Raw genomic sequence first — 14,564 nt, 5'->3', positions numbered from 1 at the left:
CCCAGGGCCCATCTCTGGTTCTGGTTATCTTTCCAAATTTGCTGGTGGTAGCTACTTGCGCAGGTGTTTCTGCTCCCCGCTGCAGAAGGAGGAAGCCGAGTCTCACTCATTTTGTATCTCCCACATCTCCTTTGGGGTCTGACATATGAATAATTTAATAAATATTTGGCAAAGACATGAAAACAGCTTTAAAAGGCTTATAACACCTCCCCCGAAATTAAGATCCATGAATTTAGGAGGGCATTCCTTCTCTTTCCTTGGCTGTGGTGTGTCAGGAAAGTGTAGAAACTTTCACTTCAGAAAGAAAACCAGTGAGAAATACCAATTCACATCAGAGATGTAGAGGCACTGAAATGCTTTGATTGAGAACTAGTTTGTGCCTACAGAGGAGCATATGTACTGTTTGTACATGTGGGGCCTATTAATAAAAGGGACACCCATGAAAGCCACTAGCCCAAGGAAGAATCAGGAACTTTGCAACATGGCTGCATGTACCAAGGCCAGCCTCCCTCTCACACTCCCCTTTATTTCCACTGGCAGTTAACGCTACTCTGAATTTTGTGTTTATCGTGCTCTTGTTTGATTTCCAAAATGTTTCCCAGACTAGCGTATGAATGTACCTTTCTACTCGTCATGCAGAGGCTTCTGTGTCAACACTTAATATTGTCAGACTTCTTAACTTTTGTGGGTATAGAATTATATTGTCGTGTGGGCTTAATTTGCACTTCCCTGATTCCTGATGAGGTTAAGCATCTTTTCTTAAATTTTTCACCATTTTTGTTTCATCTGTGAAATACCTACTCATGGTTTTTGCCTAATTTAAAAAAAAAGTTCATCTTCTTTTTATTGATTTGTAGTAGCGCCTTCTGTATTCTGGATACTGCTGCCATCCTTTGTCAGTTGTTTACGTAGCAGGCTTTTCCCCCCTGGTTTGTGGTTGGTTTATCTGCTTTACAGTAAACTTTAATGCATCCGACGGGAAGCAGCCGAGTTCTGGCCAACGCGCTGTCTCAGCAGACTCAGGTTGCCACCTCCTAATAAAGGTCCTTGCCTTCAGCCTCTCATCCCTTCCCCACCCTACCGCCTAATTCATTCTGATACCCTGTGGCCAATATTAGGTTGCAAACGCACCTGATAAAGTCACTTATCTGCTTAACGTCCTTCAGTGACTACTTATCACACATCTCCAAAATAAGTCCCCAGTTCCTGTCTGGGCCCATCTCAATTCTGCCTTCAGTGTCTCCCTGTGCCCCTTGAATTCCATGCACTGATGAACCACTTGTGTTCCCTGAGTCCATCCTCACCTTAATACTTCCCACTGGTCCCCTAGGTCTGAGTACCTCATTGTCCAGTCTCTGAAGCCTTCCTTGACTCCTGTAAGATCGGCTCTGTAGCCTGGCCTGATGGGGCCTGTAGCACTACGTCCATACATTAAGTTCCCTGTATCATAGGGGTCTGCTTATTTGTCTACCTCCCTTAAGATTCCTGGCATCTCCAGGGCAGGAGTCTTTGTTTTGTTCAGTGTGATGCACCCAGAGGCCTTCAGGGTGCCTGGCACCTAGTAGGTGCTCAATAAATGCCCACTGAGTGATTAAATCAGTGACATCCTCCACTCAGTGTGGTGCAGGCATATGGCAGCCACCTTCACTGAAACTGACTGTGGAGAGTTACACAAATATTTTAGGGGTGATTTTCAATTGTAATTAATTTGTGTGTCCAAGGATAGCCATCACAACCTGGTGCAGATGTGAAGAGCTAAGCTACAATTTTCCCCCCAAAGTTGAATTTCAGAAAACCATGATTGTAGTTCCACCGCTGTCTCTCACCAGCTATGTGATCTTAATTAGATCAGCCAGTGTTGCTGGCCTGCACTCTCCGGGTCTAGTTTCAATAGAATATATGTGGATTTGGCTCTGAAAGTGGACTCAGCTAACAGGCCCCAGGCCACGGGGTACCATTATTTGCTTCGTGGTCTTATAGGTAGCATGTGAAAAGAATGTAAAATAACGTGTAAAGGGAAAAAAGATACAGCATCAGAAATTCCTTGACAGTTTTACGAGCTTGTCTCCTGCTTTCAGGGCCTACTCAAGGCCGCTCTGCTCACTTTGTGGTTTGACAAGGTCAAGTTTGAGTCTTGGTTGAGACGTGACTTATAGTCGCACACATCACAGCCAGTGCTTGTCCGTAATTTAACAATAATAACTGGCATTTGCGTTGATGCTTTTTAAGTTCTTTATGGCTTCCATACGTCTTAGGGGATAATAGTGCATCAAGGTGGCTTTCAAAACCGATCAAATAAATGATAAGTGTTGTTTATCCTTAACATTAGTCTTCGAAGGCAAGGCTAACAGTTATACCCATTTTGGGTTTTTTTGCTTTAGTTGCTTTCAAGACAGCTAAATAAACCGTTAGTTTGAGAAAAAAAGCTGCCTGTGTGAAACTCACCGACACGTGGTCTCTGAGATGCGCGCCCGCGTCGATGGTGGGGCTGCTGCGTCTCTGTGGCTCACGGCAGCCCCGGGCCGCTGCTTCTCCACGTGGCGGAGAGCCCGGTGCGTGTGCCGACTTCAGGGTCTGCACCTGTTCCACCACGACCTTTATCATTACCTCGGGCATGCAGGCTCTTGGGCCCCCGTTTATTTCCTCCAGAACATGAAGCCTGGGTGAACAGGAAGAGGGGTTGCCTTGACACTCAGTAACCCAATCAAACGATGTCTAGATAAATAAACCCGATTCTTACAGGAAGCAAGCTGGTGAGAGGCAAAGCCCACTGGGGTGATCGTAAAGCCTTGGGCTGAGCCGTCGTGCCCTTTCTTTCTACGGTGAATGCAGTTTCACGGTGATTGAGTGAATATCTCCATCGTGGGGACCCCTGGGTATGGTTGCAGAAGGGCTAAGTAAGATAGCACAGGGAGTAGACCTCAGACCCCTCATTCTGGGTGACACAGCTTGTAAATGCGGGGGGTGTGTGTGTGTGTGCACGTGCGCACACACACACATGTCCAAGTACATGTGTCCTCCTCTGTGGAAGATCGTGCTGTGGCATCTTCTCACCCCTTCTGATGGTAAGCTGTCAGGACTTGGCAGGGAAGAGAGAACGTTTCTCTTGTTCCTGGAGAACCCTTTCCAGGGCTTAGGTAGTCACAGCAGAGCAGAGGAAGGACACCAAAGCCCAGGAAGGATGGATCTGGGGGCCTGGGGCTTACCAGCAAGAGGCGATGGGCTTAGGGAGAGCCCAGTCCAGCTCTTCATCCCCTCCAGCCCAGGCTGGTGAATTTCACAGCAGCCAATGTTATCTTAGCAGAAAGATTTCATTAGCCACGAGATCAGGCAGTCATCAAGCCAAGTCGCCATCTCGCCCGCTCTCTGCAGGCTCAGAGGGAACGAGAGCCGCCCCCATGCCCTGGGCCTGGCATGAAGCCCGCCGTGGCTCACGTGTTCCCCACCCCCTACCCCTGTGCACCTTGTCCCGCCTGGGCTCTAACCCGGCTTTGTCTCCTGGCAGGATATCGACGGCCAGGCGCTCCTGTTGCTGACGCTCCCCACAGTGCAGGAGTGCATGGAGCTGAAGCTGGGGCCCGCCATCAAGCTATGCCATCAGATCGAGAGGGTCAAGGTGGCCTTCTATGCCCAGTACGCCAACTGACCCCACCCACTCCGCCCGCTGTCCCGGTGACGCAGCGCCTCATGTCTCGAAAGGTTTCCGGGACTGGAACTTCCGTTTTCCCGGGACGTGTGAGGCGGTGCACATGCTGTGTCCCCACAAGGCGAGAAGCGCAAGGGCCTCCTCTGCCCACCAGCCTGCTCGAGGTTTCCATGTTTCCAAAGCACCCCGGGACCCGCAGCAGTGGCTCCCGGAGGGTGTGAATTTCAGCTCATACCCTGCAGATGTGGACGTGCATCTCTGCAGACCACGCCCCCGCCTTTTTCCCACCCCAAACCAGGCAGCTTCCTCGGAACAAGGTTTCCTAAACCAAGGCCCACACTTCTTTGAAAACTAAGGCGCGGGTGATGTCTTTTAGGTTGTGACCCAGGAGGAGGCCTTGCAGACGGCTTTAGTGTGATTGTTCCCAGGCACGTCCATAGATGCTTCTTTCAGGTCGACACGCGTGGAGCTGTCACTGCAGTTTGATCTGATGGTGACTCATTTCTCACGCACAGCTCTAGGCGATGTTTCAGGATGGCGGTTAGCAAAGGAGGGACTCTGCCTGTCGGAAGAGACTTCAGGAAGTCTGGGCAGAGAAGGAAGGCCGGGTGTCATGACAGGGAGATGGGCATCCAGGAAGTCTGCAGGGAGGAGGTGTGCTTGCAGCTTTGTACAGAACCTCCGATGTGCTCATTTAACTGTGACCAGGTGAGGAAGGGTCTCCTCTAGCCTCTGGGGCATCTTGAATTGTGTATTGAAGGCAGAGCTTCATTCCAGAGAACAAGAGTGGAGAAAAGACCCGAGGGAAGCTGTTGATCCAACAGCTCCTTCCCTTAGAGGGACACTGTACTGGGTCTCTCGAGGAGGTTCTCTCCAAGCCCCGCCCTGCTCAGTCACCCCTGCCCCGGCACACGCCTCTACCACAGGGTGACGAGGGGCTCTGGCCCTGGAGGCAGCCCCACGTTCTGCTGGCTCGGCCATTGACTGACCCCGTCATCTGGGCTGACTTTGAATCACCCTGGACCTCTTTCCGGTAGAGTAACAGGTTTCAACTCTTAGGCGTGTGGCACTGACACGTGTGCCCCTGTCCCTATCCTGCTCCTGCTGTCAGGGAAGAGTCCACGTTGGCCAAAGCGAGAAAAAGAAGAGTAATTCCTGCAGCTCACTCCGGCTCTGGTTTGCTTAGGACATTTCTTGGCTGTTTTCATTAAGTGGGTCTAGTCATTTGTAGAGAGATGCGTGGCTCCGGGGACCAGCTGGTCTTTTGTACCAGGTGCTTCGTCTGTGTGCGCCCTGGACGGATCCAGTATATTCTTTGAAGCCCAAACGGACCGCTGTATTCTGTGCTGGTTGTTGCCCAGATGCCTCTTTAAACTTGTGTGAGGGAGCTCAGGCTCCACGTTGCCCAGGAAGAGCGGGCCCTGCACACCCTCCTCCTCCTCTAGGAGCGTGGTTACCTTGACCTCTTCTCTCTGACGACAGTACCAGCAGGTCCCAGGCAGAATATCCTGGGCTGGCTGACGAGCTGCTCACGTTCCTGCCACGTGAGGGCTGGTTACCTGTCAGATTTCAAGAGGCTCCATCGCCAAGGCTAACCTTTGTCAGTGTTCTGTCACCGTTACCGATGAAAAGAGAAAACATATATTTAGTGGTCGAGACTGTGGTCGCCCCTGTAGCTGATCCTAAGTCAAGTTTAAACGTTTGGCACTGGGCTTGCCCGGTCGCCTCTGCTGGGAGGCCCAGTGCCTGGCCTGTGCAGACGGGCAGCGTCCGTGAGGACCCCAGCCTGGCCTGTGGTCCCGTTTCTCTCTTCGGTTCCCCGCCATTGCCTCCTCAGCCGTGTGCTTTTGGCCTTAAACGCTCAGTCCCGTGGAGTTGAACGCTGTCAACCAGTTGGAAAGGGCATCCTTTCCATGGTGTGGGGCATTTTCCCATTGCTGACGCGTCTGTGATCCTTCACTGTGGCCTTTTTGAGCTGAGTTCTTCCCGTTGCATGTGGGACGGGAATGAAGGGGTGTGAGGGCTGCAGCCTCCTTTCAGAATGCATGGCACCTTCTCGTGCCCGTTCCAGGAATGGCCCAGAGGAGAGGGTGCTGCATGGGAATAAGTGGATCTCCGGGGCATAGGGGGAGTCCCTGGGGCCCACCGAGAGGAACTGGAGGCCTCCCGCCCGGCAGCCCAGGGGAGACGCGGCCACCATTGCTCGGGAGGCATCCTCTTCCCAAGGGACCAGATGCCCAGAACTCTCCTTGTGCTCGGTCTCTTTGTGGGATCCGCCCTGTCAACCACATGCGCTCTGCGTGTGCCTGGCGGGGAGACGGCTGCGGTCGAGGCAGAGGACAGCTGGCTCTGGGGCAAGCGTCCTAAAGGCTGTCTGCATGCCGTCTCCCTGCCCTGCCGCGAGCCAGGAAACATTTTAGGGGCAGGAAGATGCTTTCGCTCTGAGTGTTGCCAGCGTTGCCCTCCAGTTCAGATTCTTTGGGGACATCTGTGATGGGGGTCTGTGCTTCTTCACATCAGCAGGACTTGGGCTGCAGAAGTGTCAGGTGGTGTTCATTTCTCTGTAGGATTCACCTCTCACCAGCTTCTGCCTTAGAGAAAGGACCAGTTTTCAAGGAACATTTTACAGTGTCATTACTCTGTCTTCGTCCCTTATGGCGGGAAGAGTTGCTCTCACACCTGTAGCCCCCAATGCACCCCAGCCCCTAAGATAAACGTTTCTTGGTTGAAACACTCCAGCTGGCAATGCCCCCTCCCCTCTTCATCCCCAGATGCTCCCGTCTCCCCACTGTCTCTCTGACAGCACTTTGGGGTCAGAGTCCTCTGCTCTGTGTACCTGCGTCCGGCATACACCGGGCTGCTTATTACCTCTGGGAACGGCCCGAGAACTGTGTTCCCCTTCCCGGCCGAGCAGACCCTGCAGTCTGTATGTACGGTGTGTATCACTTGAAAAGCAGAAATGCCACCTCATCTCTAAGGCTGAGAGTCCATCACTGAGTCCCGCCCTAAAACTAATGGAGCTTGTATCGACCTCTGACCTCTTGACTGTTTTTGTCCTGTGTGAGGAAAATATCCTGTCCACAAAAACAGAAACGTAGAAAGGCCACCATTCCGGAAGAACTTCTTGGCTTTAAAAAGAAAAATAACAACAGCAAAAACCCAGTTTCCTTCACCACAGAGTTGCAGAGCGTGGAGAAATCCATCACTTTTAAAATTAGGTTCATGTGATCAAAGTTTGATGACTCAGAGTGCTTGAGCTGTACAGCTATTAGGTTGCGTCGCCTTATTTGATCATATTTGAAAGATGACTTCTTGTGTTTGCTTTGATTCGTTCCTCAGTAAATTAAAATGACTCAGGCCTTTCACACTGCCCCCTTTGCCCCACACTGAAGTCTCTGGAAGGTTGATTTTGATCAGCCTTTGAAGATTGGTCTTAGTTTCCTTAATTTGTGTCACAGAATCTTGAGTGTTGTTATCAGGCAAGTTCTGAGATTTGCCTTTTATCTTAAACCAAACGCCCCTTTCTAAGGGCTGTTCTCCCTTCTTTTTGGAAGCGTTAGGGGTTTCATACTTCTTTTGTCGAACACCCGTTTGCATTTATTTCTGTAGATAGAACTATAAAAACAGTAGTGTTAAGTCTTTGTGGTTTGAGCATCATGGTTGCTTTTTTGGTTAAGATGGTGAGTCTAGGCTCCAAGTCCTACACTATTGTGTCTTTAGAAAGCTGTGGCTAAGCGTGCAATTATTTGAAGGGAAAAATAGTAAATTTTAAGGTATCTGTAGTTTTTGAGGGAAAAGTAATCGTTGGGGAGACATACATACTGCCCGTGTCTCTCTGGTGCAGTAAGTAAATAGCAAGGGAGGCTCTATTGGCAACGATTACACTGTAATGATTCTCTTTTTCCTTCACTTGTTTTTTTCTGTTAAAGAGTTTTCTGGAAATTGCTTTACTCCAACTTAGTTGAGTTTCTACGTTGGGCGACTCTCGTAGCTTTTATCACTAGAGTTGATTTATATGTATCCCAGACACGATGTGGTAAGATCCAACTGTGCTATTTTAGACCCACCTAATTCACCTAAGAATTCTAAGTGTTGACACATGATGCTGCCTTGGGCTTTGGTTAAGAAAAGAATCTCTGGTTTAGATGTACAGTAATAATACAATTTCCTGAGCTGCAGACTTCCACTTTCTTGGTTTTGTTTAAAAAAAGGCTAGGATACCAGGGAGTCCCGGTAGGCCAAGACCTACATCACCAGGCAGAGTGGGTACTTCATGTGGACCGAAGAGATGTGTTGAAGAAAAAGTAAAGTCCTAACAAACATTTGCTGAAAATCACTTTACGATGGGCAATCGGAGACAAAAGTTTTTAAATGACAGAAAAAAAATCATCTCATTTGTTGTTCAAAATGGGAACCAGCATGATATCTAGAAGCATAAACTACCCCTAGTTGTGACGAAAGCCCTCTTACTGCTTTGCATTCCAGTTTGAATAGTTTGTATTGGAATTTGATTCATATCTTGTGTATGTTTTGGTGCATAAAAGGGAAAAGTTGGTGTTTTTACTTTCGATATTTGCAGGACAAAGGGCATGTTGTGGTTTGCTGTAAGATTGTATTCTGTATATATGTTTTCATGTAAATAAATGAAAATCTATATCAGAGTTATATTTTAATTTTTATTCTAAATGAAAAACCCTTTTTACTTGAAAAAAATTGTAAGCCACGTTGTTAATAAAGTGAGAATAAATTCTATGGTGGTGTTTGTGTCTTTATGTGGGAAGTTATTAAATATTGTTTTTAAGGTTTGCATTAAGATTTTTTTTTTTTCTCACCGTACACGGAAGCAAATGTTTATAGGGTTTTAATAACCATGGCTCTCAAAATCCTATGTTACCTTTCAAGATCACCTGCTAGCTCTGGATCCTTTTACTCAGGAACTTGGGTTTATTCTTTTTATTAAAACATTACTATACATCCTCACGATCGCCTCTAGCCTTCCCATTTTCCATTAGTTTAGTTATTTTATGATTACCTGGTGTATTAGTAGAAACACTCCTTTATGTCTATGAGAACAATAAGTAAACAGCCATATTTACATTTTTCATTGTCCCTGAAGTGTCACAAATAGGTCTTAGGCATCCAAGTTGGAAGAGGAAGAGATATCTTTGCACCCATCCTGCCGTCTCTGTCTCTGTCGCCAGATTAGGATGCTCCTTTCCCCTCCCCCACTGCTACTTCTGGTAGCATCACCGAGGGACAGATAAGGTGAGGGAAATAAGGGGCATTTAGGGAAGGGAGGTGGGGGAGTGCTGAGCAATTCTTCCTTCCAACCACAGACAATCTCCAGCATCTTACTTCGCTTTAAACATTTTCTTTTGCCCTGCTGGCAATCAAGTTCTGCATATAGATTTTTTTGTTTGGTTTTTAATTATGGGAGCTTTGCCTCCTAGTAAAGATTTAATAACAAAACAAAGCCGACGAGGGCAGACAAGAGCGGGAAGCATATTGTTCGTTTTCTCAAAATATTCTAGAAGCATCTAGGGCAAGATTATGTGGCCCGGTACCTATGATCATCATATTTCTACTTGTGATGAAGACCCTTGACAACAAATCTAAAGGCTAAATTTATAATAAAGTGAAAGCCGAACACGCTTCCAGACTTCTAGATTGAATGAATTAATGCAAAACAATATCTACATTTCTCTCCATGTTGCCGCCCAAAGCCTATTTCTGATTCTTCCGCCATCTCGCAAGGCTGCTTCCAGCTCCCAGTTCACTGGAAGCTGCTTCCCCTTTGAGCTGGTGCTGCAGCTTTATTCCAGGCCTCTGGGACAGCATCCTGCTTAAGGGGGTGCAAAGACTGCATTCAAAAATACTGTATGTAGGGCTTCCCTGGTGGCGCAGTGGTTGGGAGTCCGCCTGCCGATGCAGGGGACACGGGTTCGTGCCCCGGTCCGGGAAGATCCCACATGCCGCGGGGCGGCTGGGCCCGTGAGCCATGGCCGCTGAGCCTGCGCGTCCGGAGCCTGTGCTCCGCAACGGGAGAGGCCACAACGGTGAGAGGCCTGCGTACTGCAAAAAATAAAATAAAATAAAATACTGTATGTGGATGTGACCTTGGGTGAATCCAGCGTGAAGGCTGGACATTTAACCGGTGGGTAAAAATACTCCATCAAGATAATAGATGGGCCACAAAGATTTACTAGGGCTTACTTCATCGAGACCTTTTCCGGAAGTCAGCCCAGCCCGAGCTGCCACACATCCCATGTAATGTGGTTCCTTGGTTGTGTCAGAAGTGCCCTCTGCCATGTGGATTCTCCAAGAACGCTCTTCCTTTGTTATTCTGAAATCAGATCAAAGCACGATGACCACCACCCCACCTTCCCACCCAGCCTCAAGACCTGCTTTATTGCCAGATAACTGGCTTCAAACTGGGAGTGACAGATGCGCTACGTCTATCTAGGTGTACGTTGCAGAGAGAGAGACCCGGATGGAGACAGATAGCACTGGCTTGCAGGAAAAGTACAAATTGTACTTTTCGGACAGTCCTAGGTTCAAATCTTTTTTCTCGCGTTTGCCAGGTATGTAACATAAAACCTCAGTTTTTGTTTCTGTAGAAGGTAGAGAGTAACATATCCATCCAGGGTTGATAGGGCTAGAAATTGTGTGTGATTCTAGGCAATGAGTCTGGCCCACAGTAGGTGACTCAGATCCCCATTCACTGGGCACCATCGACTCCTGGGCCCTTAACCACTTATTCATTGGAATGTCTGGGCCACCACTAACTGCTTCCTTCACTCCCTCCTCAGTGGGAACCTCAGATACCCAGGCCCAAACCAATCAAACCCTTGAGAGCTGGTGCCCGTCCCACCATTTCTGGATTCAGATGAAATACATACCACCGGCTACAGGATCTGGCTCCCGGTGACAGCAGTTGACCAGAAGAGCTGGGTGATCCAAGCTGACTCTCCAGGCATGAGTACCTTAGAACAACACCAGCTCAGATCCACGAAGGAAGTGGGAGGGACCTGGCAGGAACGTGGTCGCTCCGTGTGGCCTGTCCAGAGGGGTCTCACCTACTGGAGGAACCAGCTTTGTTTTCTTAGAGGCCAACTCTCTGACGTATCACCTTTATATGTTTTCCCTTCTTCCCCTGCCTCGATTTCCATATTCCCTCATTGCTGCTGTCCTGGTATTTTATTCCACAGTAAAAATACTAGCATATGAGCATAGCCTCCTACTCTCTTATCTTTGGAACATCAAGTAAGATCATAGGTGCCAATGTTTTCTAGAAAACAGAGCCTGCAGACGGGATCTGGGATGGGATTGCCACCCGTCTGAAAGCAGTAGGGACCCCGTCGCTCTTAGTACAGGGATGACAGATCCCCACAGCAGCATTGCAGTCACTAAAGCTTTGGCCTCTGGATAAGCAACAGGTGGAAGGTAAGGCTGTGGGCGAGAACAGTGACATTAATAAAGAAAAAGGGAAGTGGCAGGCTCAGGAAGGCGGTTTTCAAAGATGCCAGCCACAGGGAAGACCCGCTGAAAAATCAGGCCACAAGGATGGCAGAGCTGCAAAGGGTGTGAAATGTGCAGACCTGACAGTTTTCCTTCTGCAGAGTCAGGACCCCGATGCTGAAAGTGTGAACCCCTGAAACCTGGGGTGGGGTTACTGGGCACATGAGCCGAGAATCTTGAACCTCACATTGCCCTGACCCCTCCTAGTTGGCAGAAGCAGGCCCCTGGCCTGAACACCGTAGAACAACGTCACCTGAGGGAGGGGCTTTGCAAAATGACATTATTCTAAGATGTGCCCCTGCCCTTTTCCTGCCCACCATCGCTTCCCCGGTAACCAGACAGGTCTCGGCACAGCCGGGCTGGGAATGACAAAGCCTGATCGTGGAAGGACAGTCCACTCACCGAAGGAAAGGCAAGATGTGGCCAGTGCACCCTGGCAGAAGCTGAGGGACTCTAGTGGGGGTAGATGAGGGTGTTAGACCAAGCCGGACAGAACACTAGACTGGATCTGGGAACTTCAGGACGTTGGGTGTTTACCTGCGACGTGGGGTTTAATATTCTTGTAAGGATGACTTGGTTTAATATTCTTGTGAGGATGACTTGGAATCATTCCGTGATTACCTGCAATGGTTTCCAGATGTTGGCCTACAATAAGCAAGGTGGAAAACCAGAGCATCATAGTACTGAGGCAGACGTCAAAAAAAATATAGGAATATGATGGCTATACTATGTAAGTCAGGGCTGTGCTAAGGCTCATTCTTTTTTAGAGTTTGCAGGGACTTGCACTTGCCCTCCTGGGGAAACAATGAGGGCATCTTGTCCTCAGCCTGTGAGAGTTGGGGATCACGGGACAGCGTGGTGCATCTGAGCGGCACAATGGATTGCCGGTGTTGGGTCAGTTCCATTCCTCCACTGCTCCCAGGCTTGCAGCTCCTTTGTGGATAAACTCGGCCGCTGCGGCTGTTACATCACCTCCCGACGCCGCCAGCTGCTGTGGCCGCCCCCAGGGCGAGGGCTGTCATGGTGGCAGCCACAAGCCTTCTGGCGCTCAGGGTCCATTGCTCCAGACCCATCAAAGCTTTCACTCCTCCCATCATCCCTGGGCCCAGATGAAGCGCCGGGGCAGGACTGTGGCTGCTTCAGGTGACAGAACCTGGACGTGCTCGGGGGTTCTTGTCCCACAAGCAAATGTTGATTCATAAGAGACGGGATGTAGCCAGCAAGGAGATTCCTCTCCCATCCTCCCCGCAGATGGACTTCCCCACATCCGGTGGTCTGTACAGTCGGTCCAGAGACACCCCACGTGTCTGAACAAGTACCCCTGCGCTCTCATGAAACCGTGGCCGGCTCCAAAATGCACTACATTGCACTGACTTTCCTTCCTTCCACACTTAACTTCCCACAGCCTGGGATTCTACCAGCAAAGCCTCAGCTTGTAAGCTTATCTTCAGGATCTGTTTTCTAGGGAACAAGCCTGAAACGGGAGGCAGCTATGGTTACACTCACATAGGCAATGTGCAAATAATAAGAACAAAATATGCTGGTGTAATCCAGCCTGGGAAGCCTACCAGCCTCGTGTAATTGGGGCCGCTCGTAACACGAATCCTTTTGGAATGACTTTACAACACGGGTTGAAAGTTTAAATTGAAAATGTTCTTTCTGGTTATTAAAGTAATATGTGTGCGTTAAAGAAAATTTGGAAAGTAAGGGACAGTTATTAAATTGCCCTGTTATCTCACCCTGTCCAATTACCACTTTATCGTATTTCCATGTGTATTTATAACACAATCTTGAATCCAGTTGTTTATACCATTTAGAAAACTCCCACTAGCAGTTATTTTATAATCCTGTTCTGTGGGGTGGAGTTAAACATCTTTATCTAGCTAATGGTTTTAATGTTTTGATAAATGTTTAAATAATTCAACATTACAAATGTTTATGTACCATCCTCCCAGCTTCTAGAAATAATAGCATTTTGCCATATTTGCTTGAGATTCATGTATTTTATAAAGTCCTATAGATGGAGTTGAAAACCCCTTTAACGCCCCGCTGATTCTATTTCCCTCCCTCACATCCCAGAAGTAACCACAATTCCAATTTTTCCATTCCTAGGCACAATTTTTATACCATTACTACGTTTTAATAGGACCATAGTAACGTACACCACTGTTTTGTGGGTTTTCAATCCTTTAGTGAGTGTTATCATGCTTCTTGCATCATATTACAATTTACTCTTTTTGCTCAATGTTATACTTATGAGATTTATGTGTGTTCATATAAATATATCTAATTCATTCATTTCCACTGCGGCACGAATTCCATCAGCTATACCGTGATTGACTTATCCAGTCTCCTGTTGGTGGACCTTTACATTCTCGGTTCTTCTGCTATTTCCAAGAATGCTGCCATGAAAGTTTCCACACGATTCTTCTTATACACACACGTCACAGTGTCTCTAAAGGACATTTCCAAAACCGGAATTGCTGGGCATGGACTGTGCACGTTTTCGACTTTACTGGGCACAGCAGTGGCGTCCCACGTGGCGGTACCAGTTTGCACTCCTGCCAGGAGTGGGTGAGCTCTCCCTGCTCCACAGCCTTGTCCATACTTGGCAGAGGTTTTCATTCTTGCCCATCTGATGAGTGTGGCAATGGTAACTCGAGATAGTTTTGACTGGCACAGCTCTAATCATGAGTGAAGTTTGTCATCTTTTCATATGCTTATTGGCCATTTATGCTTTTTCTCTTGTGAAGGGCTGCTCGTCACCTGTACCAATGGTACTCACTCTCTCTCCCTCCTTCTCTCCTCTCTCCTTCTCTCCCTCTGATTTATAAGAGTTTTAAAAAGTAACTTCTTGGTATTAACCCCATATCAATCGTCTGTGTTGCAAACGTGTTTCTCCGCTCCGTTTTTGTCCTTTAACTTCATTTTGTCCCTTGTAATCCAGGAAGGTTTTAATCTGAACGTACTTCAATATGTCACGCCCTTCCTCTATGATTCTTACTTTTATTCTCTTGTTTAGGAAACCATTTCTACTCTGAAGACTTTAAGATGGTCCCTTTTATTTCCTTTTAAAAGTTAATGAGTTTTCCTTTTACCAATCTCTCTAGAATATTTGGGGGGGGCTGGTATTTCCTGTGTTATCCAAAGTGGTGTACCAGTTTACACTCCCTGCTTCGCATCCTCACCTGTACTTGGCCATGTTTTAAATTATTGCCAATCTGATGAGTGTGGAAACGGGGTGGTAATGGAAAGAGTAAGGCAGTTAAATTGCCCTAATTGCCCAGAAATTTATGCTTTTCCCAGTGACCTGCCATCCACCTGTTTCAAGTTTACAGATATGTGTGGGTCTGTGTCTGACTCTATATCCTGTTTCATTGGTCTGTTTGTCTATCCCTAT

At 48.0% G+C, this 14,564-nt stretch overlaps 1 protein-coding gene across 1 annotated transcript in view; it reads left to right on the top strand.

Moving 5' to 3' along the window:
- Positions 1 to 8,398, top strand: part of SFMBT2 (Scm like with four mbt domains 2) — a 208,357-nt gene extending 199,959 nt beyond the window's left edge. Inside the window, exon 21 of the mRNA XM_060159924.1 lies at positions 3,506 to 8,398. Coding sequence (XP_060015907.1) covers positions 3,506 to 3,646 — 141 coding nt within the window. The 3' untranslated portion in view covers positions 3,647 to 8,398. The remainder of the gene's footprint in view (positions 1 to 3,505) is intronic.
- The last annotated feature ends 6,166 nt before the right edge of the window (positions 8,399 to 14,564 follow it).

The sequence above is a fragment of the Lagenorhynchus albirostris genome, chromosome 1 (genome assembly GCF_949774975.1).
Source record: "Lagenorhynchus albirostris chromosome 1, mLagAlb1.1, whole genome shotgun sequence".
NCBI classification, from domain to species: Eukaryota; Metazoa; Chordata; class Mammalia; order Artiodactyla; family Delphinidae; genus Lagenorhynchus; species Lagenorhynchus albirostris.
This window is presented reverse-complemented; position numbering and strand designations above follow the sequence as displayed.